At 39.8% G+C, this 25,984-nt stretch overlaps 2 protein-coding genes across 2 annotated transcripts in view; one reads left to right on the top strand and one right to left on the bottom strand.

Moving 5' to 3' along the window:
- The window catches only part of TOM1L1 (target of myb1 like 1 membrane trafficking protein), a gene marked incomplete at both ends in the record, with an annotated part of 48,470 nt that extends 28,160 nt beyond the window's left edge, over positions 1-20,310 (top strand). The window contains 8 exons of the mRNA XM_084238662.1: positions 3,918-4,051; positions 7,851-7,911; positions 8,730-8,847; positions 10,099-10,195; positions 14,564-14,615; positions 16,473-16,578; positions 17,027-17,108; positions 20,247-20,310. Coding sequence (XP_084094788.1) covers positions 3,918-4,051; positions 7,851-7,911; positions 8,730-8,847; positions 10,099-10,195; positions 14,564-14,615; positions 16,473-16,578; positions 17,027-17,108; positions 20,247-20,310 — 714 coding nt within the window. The remainder of the gene's footprint in view (positions 1-3,917; positions 4,052-7,850; positions 7,912-8,729; positions 8,848-10,098; positions 10,196-14,563; positions 14,616-16,472; positions 16,579-17,026; positions 17,109-20,246) is intronic.
- A 2,031-nt stretch (positions 20,311-22,341) lies between these two features.
- COX11 (cytochrome c oxidase copper chaperone COX11) lies at positions 22,342-25,336 on the bottom strand (the record flags this gene model as incomplete). Its single annotated transcript, XM_084237961.1, has 4 exons — positions 24,959-25,336; positions 24,193-24,348; positions 22,870-22,995; positions 22,342-22,524 (listed from the first exon to the last, which is right to left on the bottom strand). Exons 1-4 carry the CDS (start codon positions 25,319-25,321, stop codon positions 22,342-22,344), a joined length of 828 nt encoding a protein of 275 aa, XP_084094087.1. The 5' UTR covers positions 25,322-25,336.
- Positions 25,337-25,984: the final 648 nt, after the last annotated feature.

Genomic DNA, 25,984 nt, shown 5'->3' with positions numbered 1-25,984 from the left:
GATTTCAAATTAATTTCTACATTTTTGTCACAGGCCTTTAACAGCCATTGCATTTCCTTGATCTTGACATTGCTCTAGCAGGGCCACCCACGAGCAAGAGGGAGAACAATTTTTGAACACTCATGAAGGCAAGAACAAAGGGAAAGTTCTCATTCATCAGGAGGATTGTATTACATGCTGTTCTTATTCTTTTCTTTGTAGGCTAGTGGTCTTGTTAGGGGGGAAAGGATGTCCTGAGCTAATTCTATACAGGCTTTGTGGACTCCACCCCGACTCCAGACCAAAGCCATTAGGACATTGGGAAAGACAAAGCCCATCACCACCAAAGGGAAGGTTGCTGGGACCTGAAGGTGGAGTTAAACAACCAGGTTTGGTATAAAACCAGACACGTGGGCCTTGGGGGGTTCCCTTTTGACTCTCCACCAGCTAGCGGCTCTGGGCCAGCTCTCAGAGTGCCATTGGGTTTCCAGGTCGGTGGATCGGGTAGGACGCATTTAAGATTTTATTTCCCTATTTTATTCCTTAGTTGTACATTTCCTCATTTCCCCTTCCCTTGTTGTAAACCTTTTATTAAGCTTTTGTGTGTGCCTGCAGTGGAGTATTAATAAGTCCCTTTTAAGCACGCGGATGAGGACCCACAGCCAGGCAACCCGTTTTATATTGGGGCTGCCCTGTAACAGTCTCTGAGTGGTGGTGCACATATTAGAGGATTGTATTAGTTAATCTAGTTAAGCATCTGCTGATATCTCCTTGGTAAGCATAATATATTCACTGGCTGCCCACCGTAGGCCAGACACTGCAGTTTCAACCACACATTTCTCATTCCCACAGCAACCCTACAAAATAGTTGTTGTTATCTTTGTTTTATAGTGGAAGAAATAAGAGAGGCTAAAATTTAACCAAATCCCATAGCAGATATGTACCCTACAAAATAGTAGGGTTATCTTTGTTGTTATCTTTGTTTTATAGTTGAAGAAATAAGAGAGGCTAAAATTTAACCAAATCCCATAGCAGATGTATATATGGGAGGGGCTTTTGATTGACTGAGTCTAAAGTCTGTTCTTTTTGCTCTATTAAAGGGGCTGTAATTGGGCCAAGTTAGCCTGTCACCAGTCCTGTTTTGTCAGAACATGGTCATCCCCTTTGTTTATATATTGACCTGGTTGCTTTTGATACCGGAATTGTCAGGCCTAGTCTCCCAGCCAGGAACTGATTCCAGGCTGCAGGGCAGCGCTGAGTCCCAGCCACTAGACCCCCTACGGGTTGGTGTCTCACAAAGCCGCAGCAGGAACTTCCCAGACCTCAGGCAAGCAAGCGAGCAAAGGCCGGTTTGTTTAGAAGAAAAAGTTTATTGAGGAGAAAAAGAACAGAAATAAAGTGGGACTCCCAGGCCAGGGAACCAGGCCTGGGAGGGGCAAGGAAGCCAAAGTAGAGTTGTGTCTTAGGGAATATATACCTTCTTTCCCTCATTATTCTAAAGCTGCCCCAGTCTCTTTGTGATTGGTTAGTTCTCAGCTGTCTCACTTAATTTGCTACTGAGTGGGGGATCTTCATATTCCTTATCTAACAGCTTTCTCTTTCCCCATTTGTTGCATCTTTAAATTTATGGCCCAGTCTTCTGGATGGGCATCCCTGCATTGAAGTTAAACAGCTGCCCTTCTAATGTGACCATAAATTAAACCACTCTCCATTTCTCCAATCTCCGCCTCCCTTTACCACCTGAAGGAAACCAGGACCACTGTTAACAGTATTAATATTATTAGTGGTCCTGGGGTGTTTGTTTTCCTAATGGAATTGGTTATATTTCTTTGGTTGTCCTTATCTCTGAAGCCTCCCTAAATTCTTCAGAGGTCCCCTCCTGCACTGTCCCTAAAAACTGCCTAATAACCCTAGCTTGCCCTGTCTCACTTTAATGTTAGAGTGGTAGAGATGATGGTTGTGGCACAGACCGTACAAAGCAGAAAGTAGTGAATATATGCACCTCTAAGAAAGAAAATTTAGAAAAAATAATAGTTTAAAATTTAAAATATGAAACAATTAAAAAAAAAAAAGAAAAACCTTCAATTCTGCTGAATGCAGTAAGGACAGGTTTATTTTATTTTATTTTTTTCACTTTATATTCCAAGAGTTTCCATCCGTCTCTCTCTCTTTTTTTTTTTTTTCCTTTTCATTACCTTTTGTCTCCTAAATATTTTTAAGATTTTGTGGAGGTGGTAGCTTTTACCTTTGAGTCTAAATGCCAGCTTGTAATACTTTGATGTATTTATTTAGAGATTTCCTGTCAGGAGTCTTGTAATAGATTGCTTGAGACTCTAAATGGTTTTGTGAAGTGCAAGTTTTCGAGCAGCTCTTTTTTCTTGAGGGGAGAAAAATGGATAATGTAATAATGTAATGATTTAGCAGTCCAGCTACTTACATTTTGAAAGGAGCATCTTACCTATGTTTTGGTCTGATGTTAATGTCTTATCACACCAACAAATTCTCACCAAGATGGATTTGAAAAAAATGTTAGTCATCAGTTTTTAATGCTTGTACTTATGGCAGGTTTGCCTAGGAGGAAGTAAGTCCTATGGCAGCAGTTTTCAAGTGTCTATAAGGAACATTTTGGGATGTTTGTTAGAAACTGTAGATTCCCAGGCCTTGGAGATTCAGAATCAGTAAGTCCCCTGGAGGGGTCTCCCATGATTAGGAGAACAAACTGGTTTGGGGAGTAGAGTCACAGCTAAATGCAGAGAAACTAGGTAGACCAAATAAAGATAGTATCTGGGCATAGTTTTTAAATGCTGGTTCAGTTTACCTTGGAATGTGATATTGTAACTCTGAAGTGTGTGAATGTTTATTTAAACAAAACATAATAGGAGAATTATGCTGCTGTAAATGTATTTAAACTACGTCTTTCTTCCACTACTGCTAATAATGACAGTAGTGTATGTTTTATATAATGCTTTATAGTTACAGAATCACTCATTAGTCACATCTCATTTGATTTTTATGTCAACCCTTGAGGAAGATGTGGCACATAGTATAATTTTCATTTATCAAATGAGAAAACTGAGATTTAGAAAACAAGTGGTTTTTTTTTTTTCCTTCAGTGAGCTATATCTAATAAGCAGTACATCTGGATTCCCATATACCTCTTCAGCTTTCCAGTCCAGCATTACACTGTGGCATACCATATTGTCCTTATGACGCCTATTTTGATTTGTAGAAAAAATGTCATCTCTTATAACCCCTTGCCTTTCGATGAGAAAGATAAACTGTTCATAGTTAAATATTTTGGTACTCTTCTCTCAGGTGACTCAGAGTGGAGGTGATTACAGATAAATACAAATTGACAAATTGGTTGTATAAAACGTTTCTAGTATGGAAGTGAAGCGAAAATATATTATTGAGCAAATGAATATAATAAAGATTCCAGCAGAACTTCCAGCCCAGGTGCAATGAACACTCCAACACAGGCATAATCAACAAGTTTGCTTACTTACGGCTCCTTCCCTTTCAAGATTCATGGCCTGGGCCTCAGCACTCTTATCTACAAGGCCAGGCAGCTGGCCAAGCTGGTCTGTCTCTCCAAGGCCCTTCCTGAATGCCTGCATCCGCGAATGCCTGCATCTTTCCCCCCTTGCCTTGCCCGCCTTGCCTGGGGACTTTGCCGCAAATGGTTGTGCCTGCTGAAAAAAAAAACGATGTTATCAATGTAACAGATATGGGGACAGTTGTGTATAAAAGGAACCCCTGCTCTTTAAATGGGTGCTCAGACCTTACGGGGTTACCCAGGTCTGGGACCTTATGCATGAGTAATAAAGCTTCTCCTGACCTCACCATCCCTGAGGTACCGCTTGTTCTTCCTCTGCCTGGGTAAAAAGTAGAATTTATTTTTACAACAGAAGAAGAAATATCTCTCCTTTCTTTGGCAGAAACTTTATAAGACAAGCCGGCAGATGCAGGAGAGGATCATGGATTTGCTTGTAGTGGTGGAGAATGAAGATGTGACTGTCGAGCTAATTCAAGTGAATGAGGATTTGAATAATGCCATCCTTGGATGTGAGAGGTGAGAAAATGCGTGGTGTGCTTCCTCCCCAGCCCACTTCCAGTTCCAGTTTCACCACCAGTTACTCAGCATTCTTACTAGCATACCTACAAGGTGAATACTCAAGAACAACTTTTAAGACAAAGACCTCCTTCCCCTCAAGAATGGGTGTCTTAATGCTGGCCTTCTGGGAGCTTGTGATAAGGCTTCCAAGATAACGCCTGTCTCAGCAGGTCCAAGAGTGTTCTTGGGCCTTCTTGGACAGTGTAAACAACACTCACATGTGCTCCTTTCAGCAGGTCCTGGGTCTCATTCTCCTCTTACTGTCGGCCTTGAGCACTTCATAGACTCTTTAAAACAGACGGTATTATAAACACAGCATCTTAGTGAAAGTAAGTTTGAGATGGAGGAGAATATGGAATGGTAAGGAGAAGAGGGGAAGATATTTTATAGGGAGAAAATTGTATGTAACCACAGCAGCCAGTGAGGAAATTTTGTGTATGAGCAGAGATTTTCAAAAAATCATATATGTATACACACACTTGAAAATTGAACTAAGCACAGTGAGATAAAAGGACAGGAGCTCCATGATCTGGGTTGGGAGCAGGAAAAGAAGGCCCAGAAGTGCCACTTAGGCAGAGGTCATAGGATGAATTAGGAATTAATTCAATGAGGAGACTTACCAGAGCAGACATGGTGTGTGAAGCTATGGGAATGTACCATAGACCTTGGGGGAGAACCTGCACCCAGAATCTGCCCCCAGGAACTGTAGCTGCTTAGATTGACAGTAGGGCCTCCGTCTTAATGTAATGTGTTGTATAAAAACACAGTGTCAGGCAAGTGTCCTAATATCTTTCCAAGCCCATCCATGAGCCTTCCTATCATAGAAATTCTAGAGCTTATGAAGTCTCCCAACTTTTTCTAGATGTCTAGGGGTGCTGCTGGCATTTTGGATGGGACAGTTTTCCCTTGTGTGGCCTCCTGTTCGCTAAATGCCACAGTCCATCTTCCTAGTTAAGGTAACATTTGTAGACACACTTGAGTAACCCATTTCAGTGGAGAATAACTGGGAATATTTAGCTGCACTTTGGCTGTATTTCCAACCAACCAATGAAGATTAACACCAGTGTGACATGAGGGAATGAGGTTAACAGGCCTGGAATCAGATCTTGCTTGGAGATTTCAGACAAGTTACTAAACCTTGGGTTTTCTTCTATCTTTTTAAGATGATGATCCTGCCTATTTGGAGGGCTTTTGTTTTGAGAATTAAATGAGCTGATACATAGAAAAGCACCTAGCAAGATACTAGCATATGGACACTCATTAAATAGTAATTTCTTGTCTTCCTTCTCCCCATGAATGTCCCACTGAGCCTTTTAACTTACTGGCTTTCTCCCCACCACTGATCATGAATGAACAAAGAGCATCAGTGAAGTAAAACCAGCAGTTTCTCACCCTTTCTAATCCTCACGGGAGGAGATGCCTGCAGGGACCTAGCACGTGAGCCCAGGGGCTAGTGTCCTCTCAGCCCTGCACATCTTTGCCGTCCTTACCCTTCATTTCATGTGGTAGAAGTCTTAGTAAGTGGAGAAATTTCTAAGGAAAACCACATGGTTTTCAGTGAAATGCTGCCTTTTGGTTTTCATTTTGGAGAATTCTATCACAAACCACAAGACCACTGACCAAAAGCTTCCTCATAGGAGAAATGTGTGTTTATTTCATCTAAATATCAGGAGACTGGATTACTTCTGTGAGCAGCACATTCTGACTCATTTTTCAACTGTGTGTGCCAAAAGCAGCTGTGGTCAGTCGTGAGACAGAAACACAGGAGTCTTGAGATTCAGAGAGAAACACTTGCCTCTTGAAAAGATAATACACTGGTGTATGAGTTTCTGTGGCTGCTGTAACAAATTCCCATAAACTTAGTGGCTTCAAGCAACCTAAACTATCATACAGTTCCGTAAGAGTCCGAAATGTATCTCACTGGTGTCAAGATTAATTAAGGTGTGGGTAGGACTGCATTCTGTGGAGACTCTACAGAGTCCCTTTCCTTACCTTTTGCAAAGAAGTTGCTCACTTCTCTTGGCTTATGACCCTTGTTCTCCATCTTCAAAACCAATGTCTTCTGATCGACTGCTCATGTCTTTCCAATCTTGCTGTCTCTTCCCTCTTCCACACTTAAGGATCTTTGTGATTACATTAAGTTCGTTTGTATAGTCCAGGGGGATCTTATTAGGAACATTCACTCCATTTACAACTGATTCCCCTTTGCCATCTAACCGATTATTATTCACTTCCATTGATTAGGATATGAATATGGGGTTAAGGAGAGGTGGCGTTATTCTGCCTCTCAGAGTTTGCTCTCCATTCCCCAAAGATTCACATACATTTCACATGTGAAATATATTCACCCTAGTCCAGTATCCCCTAAAATCTATGGAATAGTTGTGCCAATAAGGAAGTAGATACTGGTTACTCCTGACTTCATCTGTGAAGGTTCTTCATACACAGCACATAACTAGTGTATAAGAAATCATTGTCATAAGTAGACGGTAAGGCAAAAACCCTTAAACTTCAGAGCATGTTCCAATTCAGTCTAAGCTTTTAGATTTTAAAGTGTGAGTTTCGGGGCCTCCCCGGTGGCGCAGCGGTTGAGCGCTGGCTTGCGAAGCTGCCCGCGGCCTCTGCGGCGCTGGTTCGATCCCCAGCTGCTCCCCGGCCACCAGAGGAGGGTCCCACATGGTGCGCAGACCTCTCCTGCCGCCCGCTGCTCCCCTCAGCAGTGTACTTCGGTCCTTCTACCTGCTCTGCTCCCCGCTCTGGCTCTGGTGAATTCTCTCACCCTCCCGCACTTCTGACTGTATCCAGTACTTGTATAAATAAATAAATAAATAAATATTTAAAAAAAAAAAAAAAAAAAAAAAAAAAAAAAAAAATAAAGTGTGAGTTTCATGGCCTCATGTGTCATAATAGTAATTCTGTACGTTTTTGAAGTGAGTTTTAGTTTGCCAAGCGTTTCCTCATTATCTATATCTTACCCCCGAGAGTAGCTTCTGAGGAAGTGACTTAAATGTTGCTGTTCTCATTTAGCAGATAAAGAACCAGGGATCAGAAAATCATATCCTTACTAGATAATAATGCTGACACTTGAACCTTGGACTTCTACCTCCGGCTTCACTGTTATTCAAATCTACTCTCAATTGTAACTGCTCTTTCTTTACAACCCCAGTGTATGTGCAATGTGAAATTAAATCAAAATTGTAACAGGTCAATAATTTTAGTAGGTATCAAGGGTCTTATAAAAAAAGATGATCAACAGTAAAAATACTTGGAATTTTTGTGGAAAATGATTTATAATGACAAAGTTGGTAATAACTTATATTTGAGAATAAAATATATTAATGTGTGATACCTTTATAAGGTGAAATATGCAGCTACTAAAAAATGTATTTCTGAATAACTAGGAAAAATGACAATTGAAGTAGCATACAGGATTAGTTAAAGTATAATTTCAATTAAGTTTAATATAGGTTAAGTTAAAAAGTACTGGAAGAAAATACATCATAATGTTAATAGTGTTAATAGAGACAATTTCTAGGTATGGAATTATTAATTTTTAATTTTTTTTTTCATTTTCTCAGTTCTCTCTAAAGGCATTATAACCTCTATAAACTGGAAAAATGTTATTAAATTGCTGAGAGTGGAGTGAGAATGAGGCTGATTGGCTTTGTTCCTAAACTTTACACATTAATTGTCAAGTACTATAGCATTTCAACTTGTTTTTTTCTTTTAAATACTTGCATTTTACTAATTCAAACAGGTTTACTCGAAACCAACAGAGATTTTTGGAACAAAATAAAAACCAGAGGGAAGACAACAACGTAAGTGGATAAACATGTTATAAAATGAACAACTGAACATTTGCAAATTGTGCAGTCAAGATCAAGTCTTGCCTAAAAGAAGTCATGAAAATGTTACAGGGCAACCCCGATATGAAATGGGTTGCCTGACTGTGGGTCCTCACCTGTGCACTTACAAGGAACTTATTCATGCTCAACTACAGGCACACACAAAAGCTTAATAAAAGGTTTATTTACGAAAGAAAGGGAAATGAATATCTCAGGGAATAAAGGAGGAAGATAAATTCGTGAATGTGTCCTGGAATCACAATGTTATGCTGAGAGCTGGAGAAAAGCCAAGAGCTGTGAGGTCAAGAGAGCCACCCAAGGCCCACATGTCTGGTTTTATACCAAACCTGGCTGCTTAACCTATACCTTCAGGTCCCAGCAACCCTCCCTCTAGTGATGATGGGATTTGTCATTCCCAGTGTCTTGATGGCTTTGTTCTGGAGTGGTGGTGGAGTCCACAAAACCTGTATTGAGTTTGCTCAGGACATCCTTTCCCCCTAACAAAAAGAGGGAAGTTTAATGATTTGCTGGTATAGAGTATGTGTCTTAATAACTTGATGTCATTAAATTATTAATAAATTATAATAGAAGATTCTCCAATTAAGTAGGAACCGATGTGGATGGTGAGATGGGACTAAATATTAGTGCCTCACATTGAATGGAGAATTCTCCCTCAGAATGCATCCATATAGGATCTTCCTTTCTCCAAATGAAAGTCTCTGGGGAGACAGCCACGATAGAGTACACGGCACATCCTTTCTAAATTGTGTTTTCATTTGCTTTGTTTTCAGACTACCAGTGAACCTTCTGCCCCATCCTGTGACCTCCTGGACCTAAGTCCCAGCCCTCCCATGCCTAGGGCCGCTCTGGGGGAACTCAGCGATGTGAATGCTCAGCTTTCAGACTTAAGTAAATAAGCACGTGGGCCTTTTCAGACCAGCGGAAGAGCTGGCTGTGCAATAGTTCTTGGTTTCATGATTAAATGCAGCCTGAAAGAACTGAAGGCAGTTTCAATATCAGGAGATATAATTACTTCTTGGCAAACGATTGGGTCAAACCCAGTGCAAGAATGGGATGTGTCGTGGGGAGGAAGTCCTTGAAACTCGCCCCACTGGCTTAGAATCTCATGGAATTCATATGACCTGCTTTGTAGAGGTTGTTTCACAAACCGGCCTGTACTTTACTCTGAACCCACACACTTTTATCTTTGGGCTTTTCTGCCATACTACTATATCAGGTAAGAGGATATTTGAGGCAGATAGAGAAATCCAGGAATTAATGAGGCTCGGTTCACTTGGTGGGGAAAAGTAGAGGGGTCAAAAACACAGGCTTTTGTGTCAGAGATTCAGCTTGAAATCCTAATCCCATCCTCTGTTGGTCGTCCAACCTTTGAGACTTTCCTATTTTATAAACCAAGAATAATGGTTACTTATTTAAAGGGTTGTATTATGAATGTAAATACAGTGTATGGTAGGCTTAGGGTCATCGACCATATCTGTGTTAGTTGTTCACTCCTATTATCCTTATTCCCAAAAAGTTCTGGTAAATTACAAAGTAAGTTGAAGAAAAATGCTGAAATCCAGAAGTATTGCCGAACTAAAATCAGTTTATTTCTTTTATGTGAGCAGGTTTTTCCAGAGTCACAATATTCACTGTCCCTGAATTTGTGATTTTCCTTCCAATTTACCCCATTTCTAAGATGTTGGCGATTTGCATCTGTAGGCCAGTGGAATGTGAGGAGCCTGTAACTCTGAAGAGTTTTCTTGAGTTTTTAGTGGGGGCAAAAATAATTACTCCCTTTGGGGTGTTTCACTTAGGATAGTGGGAAGTTAAGAGCTTAGAGATGTGACCATTGCTGTTTACTTTTGTGCTTAGCAAAACTAAACACAAAACCCTTTCCATTCTGGGTCAGCTTGGAGTTTTAGAATATTCAATACAGTAACATGTTACCTTCACAACAACTTCTTTTCATGGTAGGGGATTTCTCTTCCCAATTATAAATAATGCTTTGTCATCTGAGGAAATCCTATGATTTTATGGTGACAGAAATATCTTTCATTTGGTTGCTTTTTGTGTCTTAGTTTTTTTTACTGTAAGAAACAACTGAACAACTGGTTGACAGAATGTTTTAAAGTCAAACAAGTCCATTTTGCGTTCTAGATTTCAGCTCTCCAAGTCCTGATATAACAAACAACGTAAAACCCAGTCTTCAGCCCCAAGCGGATTTGCTATCCTTGGAAAATACAGAAACACCTTTGTAAGTATGGTAAAAGTTCTCCAGAACTCCCTGTAATTCTAATTCTTCATATCTAAAAAAACATGATATCCGAGAAAAAGTAGAGACACTAGGAATCTGACAGTCCTCAGAATGTCAGTGCTCCTTGCTACAAACTCTATAACCATGGATAAGATATTTTACTATTATGAACCTTCCTTTTTTTTAAAGAATATTTTTTAACCTCTTAGAAAGATTCTATAAGGTCCTGTATACATGTCCTAATATAGCATTTGGTACATAATAAACCTTCCATAAATTGTCAGTTTCTGTTATATTTTTAGTGGTATAGGAGGTAGGGGAAATATTGTAACAAAGAATAGAGAGGAGAAATGAGGTTCAAAATTGTGAAAGAGTAATGGGCACATCAATTATGGCACACTTTCTGTGTCCAGGCACTTTGCTAAGCTGTTGTTGTTTATTTAATTTAATCTTTGCTAACGTCCTTGGGCCAATATTATTATTATTCCCAATTTGCAGGAGAAAAGGCTGAGACTTGGAGAATAAAACTTATCCAGGTCTATATGTAGCTATTAAGTAGAGGAAATGATAATTTACCAAGAAAGAAATAAAATGACTTGTAAGCAGGTACAGTAATGCTCAGCCTTATTTACAATCACAGAAATGTAAACTATAATAAAAAAAATTTTTTACCCTTACAGATTGGCATAAGACTGGATGTTTGATAGCATGCTTTGCTGTCTATGGAAAAGCAGGTGCCATCACAAATTTATGCAGTTTTTATGGGGGATAAGTGTTCATATCTATTAAAATTATGAATGCATTTATCTTTAAACTTTCAGACTCTCGTCTAGGAATTGATAATTAGTTATACAAAATGGGGTGTTTATAAGAATATTTTTACAGCATTTAGGGAACACCTAATATTTGGAAACAACTTAAGTACCCATCTGTTGGAGAAACAATCATTAATAGTTGATGGAATTCACTGGAATAAAATAATCTGTAGTATCAGTGGTTTTTTAGACCTTCTTTCCAAAAGTTTTTAATCACATAGTATATAATATTTTAGAAAAGGTTGTGTAAAATCAGTGCTCATATATTTTGAAACCTTATTATTTAAGCTCATATGCATTCAGGAATGTTATGTGTTCTTGGTGAATTGTAATTTTCTTTGCCGTTATGTCTACTTTGATATTAATATAGCCATACTAGCTTTTTTTTTTTGATTAATGTTTACATGATGTATGTTTCTATCTTTTTATTTTAAGTGTATCAAAATATTTGAAGTGAGTGTCTTGTACATAACTTACTGTGGGGCCATACATTTTTTATATATTCTTGTCCTTTCTGTCTTTAATTGATACATTTAGACATTTTTGTTTAATGTAATTTGGATTGAGGTTTGCCATTGTATAGTTTTCTGTTTGGAGTTTTTTCCCCCCATTTCCTTTTCCTGCATTCTCGTGGATTATTTGAATGTTTTTAGTATTCCATTTTATCTACTGTGATTTTGTTGGTATCTGTGTAGCTGATATTGGGACCTGGGGCTGGTTGCCTTGGTAGTGCAATAAACATTATTTTTTAGTCTATTTAGAATCAGTATTTTACACTTGACGTGTAACCTAGAAACCTTGTGATCATATAGATCCCCTCTTTTTATTATAGTTATCAGATACATGGCATCACTACACACTGGAAAAAATCAGCACTAGGCAGTGTTATAATTATTTTTAAGATTTATATATTTATGCATACAAGAGCTGGGGTGTAGGCTAGAGGTGCCCGGGTGTGTGTGTGTGAGAGAGGATTCACGAGAGACAGAATAGGGAGCAAAACAGGCAGACTGACTGAAATACACTGCTGAGGGGAGCAGCGGGCAAGACAGGAGAGGTCTGCTATGCCATGTGGGCTGCTCCCTGGCCAGGGATCGAACTCATGCTGCAGTGGCTGCGGATAGCGTGGTAATGCTGTGACTGAACCCTTAGCGCCACCAGGGAGGCCTTTTTTTCTTATTTTTAGCACTTCAATTCTGATATGTCTGGATGTGAGTTCTTTTGGTTTATTCTGTTTTGTTTCTGCTGACCGTATTAGTTTTCTGTGGCTGCCATCAAAAAATCACCACAAACTGGGTGGTTTTAAGACCACAGGAATATTTTCTTATAGTTCTGAAGGCTGAAATCTGACATTCAGCAGGGCCAATTTCTCCAGGGTCATGGGGGAAGCCAACTTGCCTCTTCCAGGTTCCGGTGACATCAGCACTCCTCACTTCCTTGGCATGTGGCCGGTCACTCCATTTTATCTTCACGTCTCCTCTGTGTGTCTCAAATCTCTCTCCACTTTTCTTTTTTAAGACCATGTCTTTGGATTTAGGACCCACTTGAATAATTCAGGATGATATTGTTATCTCAAGATCCTAAACTTCTACAAAGACCTTCTTTTCCAAATAAGGTAATATTCTTAGGGTCCAGGAATTAGGACATGGACATAACATTTTGGAGACCGTCCATTTAACCCACTACACTGAACTTCTTGAATCTGGGGGTGTATGTCCCTCACCAATTTTGTGAAGCTTTTAGCCTTAGTTTCTGTAGATATTTTTTCAGCACTACACATTTCTACTTTCCTTTTGGGATTCTTGATGAAACAAATGTTAGATCTGTTGTCATTGTCTCATAGACCCCTAGGGTTCTATTAATTACTTCTTTCATTCCTGAATTTTCTACTGGATAATTTCTGTTGACCTCTGTCCAGGTTCACTGTGTCTATGGTTTTTGCTATTTTGCTACAGAACTCATTCTGTAAGTTTTTTTAAAAAAATTTATTATTGTATTTTTCAGTTCTAAAATTACCATTGGCTGTATATATCTACAATGCTTTGCTGAGACTTTGTTTTTCCATTTCTTAATGAGTGTTTGCAGTTGCCTGTTGTAGCATTTGTATGGTAACTGCTTTAAAATCTTTCTGAGATAATTTCATCTTCTGTGTCCTCAACATCAGTTCTGTTGATTGTCTTTTCTTCTGCAATCTGAAAATTTTCCTGTTCTTCATATCCCTGGTAGTTTTGGATTGATTGCCAATTTTTTGATTTTATAATAGGCTGACAACCTCATTAGCTTCATGCTGCAGTTTGAACCTGCCTTCATGTGCTCTGGTTCTGATGTCAATTAAATTGTCAAAGTCTGTGTAGTGCTATTCAGATCTGTCCCCCCATGTATGGCCTCCACGGTCTGTCTAAGGTCTGGGCAGCAGCTCTGTGTGTTCTCAGTCTGACATCCTGGCTGAGATCGGATCCACAAATGCACAGATCCAGGAGGTTAGCCCACAATCTTATAAACAACTTTATAAAGTTGCTTTCCTGAATTCTTCTCTCTTTGTGATTTCCCCACATCTTGGGATTCTCCTTTTTGGGTCTCCAATCGAAAGCTGAAGCTTTAGCTACCTGTCCTGCTATACATTCCCTTCACTGTGCTTATGTCTGGGATCAAGTGGCAGGACAGAATGGGGACAAGACAGAAAAGGTTGGCTTTATCCTCTTGGGATCATAGCTCCATCTGTTGGGCAGAGGGTCCTCTTGCTCAGAGTTTTACATTCTTGTAGGTCACTTTCATGTCAGCTGTCACTGCAGCTATCTTGGTATGCCTTGGGCTTTGGGTGTGAGACAACAGAAGAGGAAAAATAAAAGAGGGAGAAGGATTTCCAGTAGGATTTTCTCTCTCAGCATTAGGCCTTCCCTTTCCTGCTCCTTGAGTGAGTGTGAGCGGGCGTCTCCTGAAGCTCTCTCTGTCCTCACTGATTGATGCCCGCATTTGGGTTTCAGGCTGCATTTGCATTCAGGTCAGGGAGTACCAGAGGGCCCCAAAAATGTAAGTTCACCAACAGTTCAAACATACTCAAATTCTGGTCTTCCTTCCCGGTCAGGCTGTAATTACTTAGTTTTCATTCCTCAAACATCTACACCACGTATTGTGCCCAGATTGTATAATTGCATGCAACGGGACAGACAAGGTGAGATGTGTTCCTCCCACCTTACTCCTCCCTGCTTCCCTCTTACCTCCACCCTGCATCACTCTTCCTCCTTCAGGAAATGAGGGGACAGTAGCTACTCTGATGGTAAGACTGAAGGCTCTGTTCTTACCAGCATTCTGTGCCTGCTCTGGGGCCGCAGGGGACCCCATGGCTAAGGGACAGCTTTGTCGCTACTCTTATTTTGGCATCATGATCTGGTGGGCACTAATACAAATGACAATTATTATATAAAACTAAGACTTTTGTGCATTCTGATGGTACATCTTTTCAGTTTTGTTTTTAGACCACCAAAGTCATCTTACTTTTTGCATCTGTGTTCTCACTGTAGGGTAATCATACTGTGTTATCATACTATCCTAGGTTGCCCCAAAGGACCACCCAAAACTTCGACTCGGGTCATACCTATGAGAATGTAAGTAGAGAAATCCTTCCTGGCAGTGCACCTACGTCAGCAGATTGTCATGGCCAAAAAGGAGCTCCTGTTTGTAATTCTCATGTTCTGCTCAACGTTTCGTTATATGTATGATGTGTCAGAGCAGCCCTTGTTAGAACTTTCCCTTGTGTTCTTTTTACTCTTTTATGATGGACAAGTTGAGTCTCACTTCTGTTACTAAGATTGTTAAGGATCCAATTTCCTCTAGAATTGTTTGCATGTATTGTCTCCACTGCCTGCCTCCCCTCTCTGGCCGGCTTCAGACATGATGTCATCCCTACACTCTGCGGGCGTGGCGCTGGTCACGGCCACCGTGAGCTCCATATTGCAACAGCTGGTGCTGCTATTCTCAGTTCTCTTCTTCCCTGATTTACCAGCAGTATCAAAGCCCATCACATCCTCCTTTTGCACACATGACTTCTGGATACTCCTCATTGGTTCCTCTTGTACCTCCTTTCTGCTTCTTCAATGTCTCCTTTGCTGGCCCCTCCACTTCTATTGGCCTTTCAGTGTTAGAAATCCCAGGGCTCAAACTTCTCTATCTACATTCATTTTTTGCTGGTCTTTGAACTCATATCTTGAAGTATCAGGTGCTGACAACTTAATATTGATACCTACAGCCCAATACCACTCCCCTAAACTCAGAATTGCACCTTCCACTTACCATGTCCTCTTGATTTCTCCCTAGCCCTGTCCTACTTTTTCTGCAGTCTTCCCTACGGAAGAAAGGGACCACTCACTCACTTGGGTCAAAAACTTTAAAAAATTGTACTAAACCTATTTTTACCTACAAAATATAGCCACTTCCCACCACCACCTCTGCTGCATCCTAGTCCGGGCCTTCAAACGGACATGGCCATGGCCTCCTAAGGGTTGCCCTGAGTCATCCTTTGCTGCCTCGCCACTTCTGTCCCCACCCGGCAATCTGTGCTTAGAGCAGAAGCCAGAGCAATCTTTTTTCAGAAGTAAGAATATTATATTACTCATCTTTAACCCCTCCTGTGATTTTCTTCCTTGCTGCATTTTACTCCGTAAAAGCCTGAAATGCTGATCTGAATGTGACCTTGCCAGCCTCACCTTTCATTCTTGGCTCATTGTGCTCTACCACAGTGGCCTCCTCCAGTTAAGAGCATGTGATCTGCGTCTCCTCAAATAATCACAGGGCCCATGTCAGAGTCAGGGCTATACTCACTGTCCGCAATGCTGAGTCATTCCCTGACACTGCCACCCCAGCCTCTCTCCTCCCTGGTACCCTTTTTTATTTTTAAAGCACTTGCCATCTGATAACTGTTTCCATTTGTTGTCTACTCCAGGAGGGCTGGGACTTAGTCCATCTATTGCTTTATTTGTAAGGCTTGATGTCTAATAGATGCCCAAGACACATTTGTGAAATGAATGGAAAGCTGTCTCTAATTAAGGCTTTAATCCTTTATCATTCCTGACTTGATGTCTTTACCTTATACCTTTCTGTAAAGGTATTTGTTCTTTCTATTTGAGGCTGAGATTTTTACATCTGTATGAAGCAGCAGAATCTGGACTGAACCATCCCTGCTTCTTTTTTTTTTTTCAAAATGACATTTCAGAAAAATTTTACATTTTAGGTAGAAAATGCAGTGGGCATGAAACCAGATGGAAAAAGCAGTACATTTTATTAGTGATTATTAGCTAAAAAAAAAAAACCCTTCTGTGATGACAGTCTTCGTCAATAATTACTTATTCTTGTACAGTTAAAAGTCTGTTACAGTTCTTGGAATAGCACCACTTGGAAGCCTAGGAATCTAAATATGAGAAGCTGAAGTAAAATGTTGATTTAAATATGTGCTATGCTTTCTTCAGTTTTTGGAATCTTCCAGTACAGTATTACTGCAGCCTGTTAGTCTACAAAACGTTCTAGCAACACCATCAAGCGAGAGACTGCCACCCTTGCCCAGCAATCATCCAGGTACTAGAGACCTTATTTCCATCGAATAAGGAAACCTGTGAGAATAAGTGGGTCTGCCAGAGAGTAACTGGTAATTAAGAAAGAGATATATCGAAAGGAAAACTTAGAGGAATTCATTTTCTTTTTAAGGCCACGTGAAATAAATTCAGGGCCGATCCCATTATGAGACAGTAAAGGAGCAGGAGACAGTAAACTTGCTTGTGTATTTTGAATGTGCTGTATTTTGAATGAACGTCTAGTGGAAGTTTGGAAATCTTTTTGATGTGTGTAAATTCTTTGCACTTGGAAGTCCCATTGAACACCAGCTTGTTTGTTTCTGGTTTTCAGTGTTTGTTTGGGTTTTGTGTTTGAAGTCTAAGTCATAAGAGAATTATTAATCGTATATGTCCTCGAAAGGCAGGATGTGTGTTTACTGATCTTTTTTTTTTTTTCCTTCTTTTGCCTAAAGCAATGACAAAGAGTGATCCCCAGTCACCCAATTACTATGAGGTAATGGAGTTTGATCCCTTAGCTCCTGCTGTCACTACAGAGTAAGTCATTTTCAAAAAGATTAATTTATTTTTTGTTTTGCTTCCCTTTGTAGCAGAGCTAACAGGACTTGGTTATACATTTACATTTGTTTAGGCCTTGGCAGAAATCAATGGCTTATTAAAAATGACTTATGAGGTTTTATAGAGGCTGTTGCTCTTAATGGTCTTTTTCATTCTCAGTCTTGTGACTGAAAAATAAAAATGCTGTGGTTGCATATTAAGAAATAACTGGAACCAGCTTTGCATTAATGGATTCTTCTAGCTGCCTTAGCAAAGGTTCTCTCTAGCTTGAGAAGGGCTAGTCACGGATTGGTGACATAACACTGTATTGATGGGACAGTATTCTTGTTCTTTGACTATTAATCACCAAAAAACTTAATTTTTAGCTTCCAGTACCTATGACAAAAATGTGCTTAAAATGAATTAATAAAACACTTGTATAAAAATACTTTTTAACTTGAAATCTTTAAAGCAGCTTATTTTATGATATCATCTAGGTCAAATTAATATAAATTATGGTAGGCTCATTAGAGTTTTAATATACTTTGAAGTTTACCCCCAAAATTGGTAAAGATGATTAAAGCAAGTTTATGGAAATTATTGTTTAGAAACTGACAGCCTGCAGGTTGTATCTTGCCTGCAATTGTGTTTGACCTACGTGGATTTTTTTTTTTTTTAAGATTTATTTATTTATTTGTTTGTTTGTTTGTTCATTCAAGCACTGGGTATAGTCAGAAGCGCAGGAGGGTGAGAGGATTCACCAGAGTCAGAGCGGGAACAGAACAGGCAGAGTGATGAAATACACTGCTGAGGGGAGCAGTGGGCGCAACAGGAGAGGTCTGTGCGCCATGTGGGACCCTCACCAGTGGCCCGTGAATGAACCGGCGCTGCAGAGGCTGCGGGCAGCTTCTCAGCCCAGTGCTCAACCGCTGCGCCACCAGGGTAGGCCCACCTACGTGGAATTTTAAGTGTGCATTAAAACATTAATTGCTGACAGTTAACTACTGAGATATTTCAAAAAATACATATAGTTCTGGATTCTTTTGGATACTTCAGCAATGCTTGGCCTGCATTTGCCTCCAGTAAGTTGTTTAGCCTCCAGTAGATTGGGGCTAAACAATAGCTGCCTCCTTGACACATGGCATGCTCTGTAATCCACCAGATCTCACTTCACTTTCTGTTCATTCATTTGATCTGCCTGGCATTTAGACCCCTGGTTTAAATCCTCAATGCAGCAATCCATTTGGGGATAATTTGGGAATAAATCTTAATATTAATAGTCTTAGGAACTTCATCAAATGTTTTTTCCTAATTTAGGATTGTGTAAACTTACCTAGGTCATTCTGTTTGATAAAACATCACTGAATAAGTTAGTAGTTAAAGGGACTAGAAATTGGTTAAACTAAGTATGCTATCTGGAAACTGAATGTTTTTTCAGCTTCTGCATTCATGTAGAAGTGAAGTTATTTATTATACCCAGTTAGATTGCTGTAAATACATATGGCAGTACAACAGCTACTAGAGGTGAGCAAGACAGTAAGCTGGAGAGGTGAAGCTTTGGAAATTCCTTTGAAATCCACATGAAATCCATGGAACCTCTAAGGAAAAGCATTAAATCTGGAGAAAAGGTCAGAGATTTCCCATCACTGATTGTCCTCATGAAGGTTAAATCAGGTATCGAGGCAGAAATCATAAACAGGCAAACACATTTATAGTATATGTTAATTGTATGAGTATGGTGACTTAAGAGTGTGTAACAGAACAAATTTAAATGAGGGTTAGAGACAGCTTGAAGTGACATTAAAGTTGAGACCTGTAATATTAGGTGACAAACTTGGAAATCATTATTGTCTGCACAGGGGACAGCCTGTGTGAAGCACCCAAAGAAAATGAATTTGGGCATATTCAAAGAAATGAAAAAGCCAAAGCCAAGGTCAAAGAGTATGAAGGAACCTGTTATTATGTGTAGAAATGGCACACATGGAAACGGGAGAGGGAGTGCATTACTGTGATCGACAATGCTGAGAGCAAGAGGAGACTGAAAAAACACTAACATGGAAATCATTGGTTATTTCAGTAAAAGCTTTCTTGGTAAATTGGTGGGTACAGAAACCAAATTTCAGTGTTTTGAAAAGTACGAGATGAAGTAGACACATTAAGTGCACATGATTTATTAGCAACCTAATTATGAAGGGATGATGGAAGGTGATTTGGCAGCTCGAGGATTACTGAGGTGATAAAGTAAATGTGGAACTAAGGATTGTATTGTTATAAAATTGGAGATGCTAGAGCATCTATGACTGCTGAGAGGTAGTGTCTAAGGGAGGGAGGGGAATAACTAAATGAGGAAAGTGTTTGAGAAGCCAGGAGTATATAGGATCACAGAAGTAGATTATGATGCAAATGAAAACAAACTTGGAAGATGCAATGATGGGGAGCTGGTTTTTCCTATCAAGGCACTTACTGAGGTTTCTCACCAAGAGTTGGTGTCAGGGGGATGCTGTTCATAGATTAAAGAAAAGGTTGGTGACCCATGCTGGGACCTAAAGAGGTTGATCATGGCTCCATAGTGCTATGTTTTTTGTGAGTTTTTTCCTTAGTCATTTTTTGCTATATTGTGTGTATGAATGCTGGGTTTGTAGATATAGCTATTTTCTACGATAGCAATACGTAAGACATACTTAAAAAATTAAATAAAGGATATCACTGAAAACTGTTATACAGTACTAAAGTGGTAGTTATACACTCAAGTGGCACAGGAGTTTGGTGTGTCATTAACAGGTTAAATAGATGAGTGTTATTTAAAAAAAAAAAAATGTTTTGGAGCCAGGAAAAGCTGAATAATTTTTTTTCTTTAAAGCAAAAAGCATACTTTGAGTCATTTTTTCTTAAATCACAAAAAGAATGTATTGGCTATATAAGATACATATTTATAAGCTGCATGGCACTATAGCATTAGGACTTACAAAAGTTATAAGGTAGGATTTGGGCAGAGATCATTGTTTTTATTCACTGATGTAGTCTGAACACCTAAAATGAGACCAGATTTTTAATTAAGGTTTTGGCAGTTAAAAGCCAAAATAGTACTCTGAAACTGGTAACATAACCCTCTTTGCCATGATGGCTTGTTTGTTTTAGAAGTATTTATGAAGAAATCGATCATCACCACCCCAAAGGAACTCAAAGTCATAGTGAATGTTGAGGTAAAGAGTTCAATTTACATATCACATTCTTGCATCACATGATTTCAGTGCAATCACTGCTTTCTATATTTACTATTTACATTGTATAAAGGCTATTTGAATCTCTAACACATTGGTGATTGAAATTACTACACAAATTCCTCTAAATCAAGTTCTAATAAAAAATTCTTCACTAATAGAATAACATTCGTTGTGGCCTTGTTTGCTAAAGATAATCTTGGAAATCGAGAATTTGGTTTACAGTATAGAAATATTAATGCTAACAAAAATAGTTGATCGAAGAAACTTCTTAGAAACTGAAATCAGACGTGTTAATACTTACAAATTGGGAATGGTAAAACCCACTCACTGTCCAGGGGTCTAAATTCATTCTTTGCAGTACTAGTTATCCCATTTATTTACTAATTAATTTACCAATGAATATATGGCCTATTAACTGTATTGTATTTATCCCACACACCCTCCTCCTTGGAAGTAATAGTGTTGTAAATTCTCACCTTTCCTCTACTATGTGATTCTCCAGTTATCAAGGAATGAGGAAAGAAGGAAAAGATGGAGATGGTGGACTGTCTTCTTTATTATAGGTGCAAGTGGAGGACCTAGTCACTAGCTGCGTTAGGGGCTCCAACTCTCTGAAAGACAGACTGTCCACCTTTGAGAAGACAAGACCTACTAAACATCAAAAACATGGTGGAAAATTTCTCCTGTGCAATAATGAAGTTTAACAGAAGAGTCACAGTTCCAGTCTGACATGTAACGGCTCCTGGCACCATCTCAAGCTTTATCTCAAAAGAACTTGGTTGTGACATATACTCATTTAAAACTTCAGAAGAAAAATTCATTGTATGGAGGCCAAGCAGTTTAATTGTAGCGTCTTATGTTTCACAGGCCTTCCACCACTGAGACCATCACACAGCTGAATGAAGAGCAGATGATTTAATTACAAAATAATTCTGAATAGATATAAGTGTGAAATGTGAGAAACTAAATAATTAAGTGCCTTCATTTAACTAAAGTTGAATGTAAAAATCAATTTGCACTTCTTTATAAATAGTATTCTTGTTTAGCATTATGAGTTAAACCTTTGATGATTGTAGTTGAATTATATTTAGATACCCTAAGAGGTCACTGGACTATACATTGGGCTGTCTTTAAATATGATTCTTTATAATACAACATGTTTTTTCCTTTATATTGTAATTTAATATTCTAACTGGGACCACTGGAAAACAAATTGTGCATTCATTTATATGTCAAATTATAATGACAAATTACAATTAAAACAATTTAATACTTTTTTTTACAGTCTGTTCATAGAACTTCTGGTATCAGTAAATCTTCACAATCCTACATTTACATTTTAACATTCAGGGATTTGGACATATGATAGGAAATGTGAGAAACCTACTAGATCCATACACGTTTATACATTTTATTTCAATTTCATGACCCAAAAGTTTCAAAGTAACTATTAAGTACTATGACTATGAAATAACCCTACAAGAAAAAAAATGCAGCCAAAACTGAAATCAGAATGTAATTTTGGGCAACCTGTTAGGGCTTAGTGGTTCTGCTTCCATATTGAACCTTTAAAATAGTCACAGTTCACAATAAAAGTAGTAACCAGCTATTTTAGAAATAATAAAATCATCAGAAGGTCAACCTAGTGCCTAAAACAAACTTGGGCATTATCCTTATTGCTACAAGTATGAACTAATAATGTGAAGGTGGACAGGAACCATCAAGTCCATGCCTACATAGTTAAAGTTTTTTTAATACTACTACTCAAACTCTGAGCATGGGTTTTACATAGTCATACATTCTGACTAGGCATATGGAATCCATGGTGAAAAGCTAAACTTGTTTTCTCAATTTTAAGTTGAATAAATTAGTTGGGGGTAAATAATCATTAGTGTATAATATTTAAAATAGAAGACTTCACATTATTGTACAGTATTTCTCCTCTGAGAAGACAAGATACATGATTTTTCAAAAATCACAAATCTGAAGCAGGACTTAAGTTGTTCACTTCAGCTGTAGCCAGGAACAGGCAGCGTGTGCCCCTCCTTTGCTTCAAAAAAAGTGTAAGAAAGAGTGATGAGATCAACATTCACCATTCTGGGATCTTCAGCAAATTCAGGATCAATGTAGAAAAACACTGGCATATCTACTTCCTCTTGCGGATTAAGCCTTTGTTCTTCAAAACAGAAGCACTAAAATTATAGAAAAGTATTTATTAATATTTCTATTCAGTTATCTATAGTGGAAACAAGTGGCTCATTTCTTGGCTTTAATGAACATATTATTAAATATAATCTTTAAGTTCTGTGATAGAGTAACACATTTTTCACCTTTGATTGCATTTTGCTTTAAGGATTATGAAGCAAATTAATCTCAAAGCAGATACCCATTTGGTTTGGCATAGCAACTATAAGTAATGAAAAAAGTCTAGAAGAAGTTTTCAGAAATCAATACCTACTAAAATATGGCAATAAATTTAGTACTAAACAGTTTTACATACTTTTATCACATTTTATGAAGTTTGCACTTAGTTATACCTGTATTTTATTGAAATACTGTCCAGCCTCAAATGGTACGACATTGTATGTAGAAATTCCAATTACTGGTTTGTCAGTAGGATTCTTAGCTTTATAAAATGCAAGTGCAGTCTCCCCTGGCACTACCTGTTTTGAAGAAAATATATAATATCATTTCATCTTCCGCAGCACCTTTTCCCCCAACATATGTCGTATTATTTTTCCTATCCATCATGTAATACCTAAGCTAATAAGGGTCAACAAAATAAATTGTGAATACTGCCAATGAACATCTAATTTTCAAATTTTACTAGCATATATTAGTGAAAAACCAGTGCTCTATTATGCCCAATTAATTATGCATTTTCTCTTGTGTATCTGAAGTCTTCTGGCAATCATCTACAAGTTGAGTTGCTTAAAATGTCTTCCAGAGAATGTCAAGCCTATCACAGTCCAATGATTCACTAAAGATTCTTATTAAAAGGTTCCCAACATAAATTCAGCTTACAACCAGAGTAAATTAAATTTATAACCAGAGTAATACTCTAATAACTGAATAGACCTCTTATTTAACCAAAGAGCAGTAATGCATTTTTTTTTAAAAAACAGTAGATAACAATGCCAGGCTTTAAAAAAAATTGGTTTCCAAAGAATACTCTGTCACTTATTCAACCACTAATGCTTTGGGCTACATAACTGAAAACGATATTCAAAATCATAATCTAAAAAGCTGTCGACTGTTGAAGAGATTCAATCATGTTTATTAACTTAAGGAGCACTAATACTTAAAGGAAAAATAAGGTTTATGATAGAGCTTTTCTGGCAGTTCACCAGCTGATGAAATAATTTCAGTTGAATCCTCTGGGATTCCAGTTAGTCAAGATTTCACGAAATCTTTAAGTCTGAAATAGAACATGACTAGTACTTCAAAAGTCCTCTCAATTTCTTTTAAAGAACAGGGATACTTACGAAGTGAACCAATAATCTACTTTTCATTGTAACCAATTTTTTTCAACATTTTTCCTGAGGAAAACTATGACAGTTGATACTATCCTCAAGATCAGTGATCAGAGAACTGGTTAGTGAACTCTTAATGATTCCAATAAAAAAAGATGACATTTCCCATGGTTCCAAACTGACTTTCACTATAGTACCATATAACTTAAAATTTACAGTATATACTGTTACATAAAGGTCAAACAGTAGTCTATGGGAAGAAATTACAGTAATGGAGTCAACATTTTGAAATTAAGTATAGATACGTGTTCCCTACATAGTAAAACTGTTCAAAATATTGCAAGAAATTTTCATTAGAAAAAGGTAATCTTACAATTTATCACTTACATATATTTCTGTTTGCTGAGGCCGAAAGTTCCACTGGAGACTTGCATGTACATCTGCATTAAAGGTGACTTTAATGATGCGATCCTTAACAGGCACCATGTTTTCAATCTGATCCGATGCATGACCTGCTGCTACTGATCCCCCCAGTCCTGTAGTCTAAAAGAAGACATTAAAGCATTGCATGTTAAGCAAGACTTTTTGGTCTGATGAGGTCTTTATCGGGTAAAAACAAGTAAAATATTTAACTTTAATTATCCATTAGGGGGGCCTCCCTGGTGGTGCAAAAGGTTAAGCACCGCACTATGAAGCAATCCGCAGCCTCTGCAGCAAGAGTTCCATCCCCAGCCAGGGAGCTACCCACACGAGTTCGATCCCCAGACAGGGAGACCTCTCCTGTCTCCCCTGCTGCTCCCCTCAGCAGTGTATTTCAGTCAGTCTTCCTGTTCGGCTCCCGGCTCTGTCTGTGGTGGACCCTCTCACCGCCCCGCCACCCCCTCTCACCGCCCCTGTACCCCAGCTCTTGCATGCATGAACAAATAAGTCTTCAAAAACAAAAATCCATTAGGAGCCAAGTTTATATACTGCCACCCACCATTTCCTATGAATGGGTCAATGGTTTAACCACTTTGGGGGGTGGGGGTCAAGGGTCTCTATTTGTTACCATTCATACTGTTCCAGTAATCACTTGATTATGGTCAAAAATGAGTCGTTTGGGAGCTAGGAGACTCTGCCCATCCCCCCTGTCAGCGGCCAGCGCGGGCCCTACCTGGCAATAGAGCCGATATAGGGGCACGGCGGCGTAGGACGCCCCCACCATGCCCACGGCGGCCGCGGCCACGTACGTGAGCAGCGTCTTGTTCCGCCGCCGCCAGTCCTCCTCCTGCGCGCGCGTGAACGGGTTCGTGCTCTTCGGCCGCCGCGGCGGGAGCACCGCCCGGTCCCGGGCCAGGCTGGGGCGCTTCCAAGTCCCGAGCCGCCTCAGCCCCCTCTCAGCAACCCCCGCCCCACTCCTCCACGGCCTGAGACACGCCTCTACCGCCTCGGCGGCCCCACTCGGGGCCCTGGGGCGGCCCCAGCGCCAGCCACAAAAAGCGACGCTCCGCCATCCCGGTCGCCAGAGCGCCCCCATGGCGCCCGGAAAGAACGCCCGCCTGTGAGGGGCGCGGGCTCAGATCTCGCGAGACCTGCCTTGCCTCGCGATATCTAGTCGAGCCCGCTGCTGCCTTGGCTACCAGGCTCTTCAGGTGGCTGCGCGGTGAGCCGGGCTACGGAGGCCGGGTTGCCAGATCGCGGGTAGGTTCGCGTTTTGCTGCTTTACTGTTCCTCCCACTGTGCTTCCTTCCAGAGCCCATCTCACTCACTTTGAGGAAAGTGCCTAAAACGTTCCGCGACGAATAAGAAAATCTCTGTCTTCCTAACACCCGCCAGCCTTTGTCTGCATCTCGCCGCTGCCCCGCGGTCCGCGCACCTGGGCGCCTCCGGCCTCGGGGCCGCTGCTCGCTGAGGGCGGCTCCAGGGTGGTCTCTCCCCGGGACCGTCCTGAGGTAACCGCGGGCCTCGCGGACACGCAGAACTTCTGCATTTTCTCCGTCCCTGACAGTTGTCTTTCACTGCTGTGTGATGCCCCTTACCTGCTCTGCGAGCATCCCTGCCCTGGCGCGGGAGAAACGTGGTCAAACTCAAGTTTGTTTAGAAGGGACCAGGATCTGGGGATCTTTCAAGGAAGAAGTGGAGGAGATGGGGGGGGGGGCAGTCAAGTTGGAAAAGAAAGGCGTGGAGCATGTAATAGTTT

Source organism: Talpa europaea, assembly GCF_964194135.1.
Source record: "Talpa europaea genome assembly, chromosome: 7".
NCBI lineage: Eukaryota > Metazoa > Chordata > Mammalia > Eulipotyphla > Talpidae > Talpa > Talpa europaea.
The sequence above is the reverse complement of the archived record's forward strand: the minus strand, read 5'-3'. Positions and strand labels throughout refer to the sequence as shown.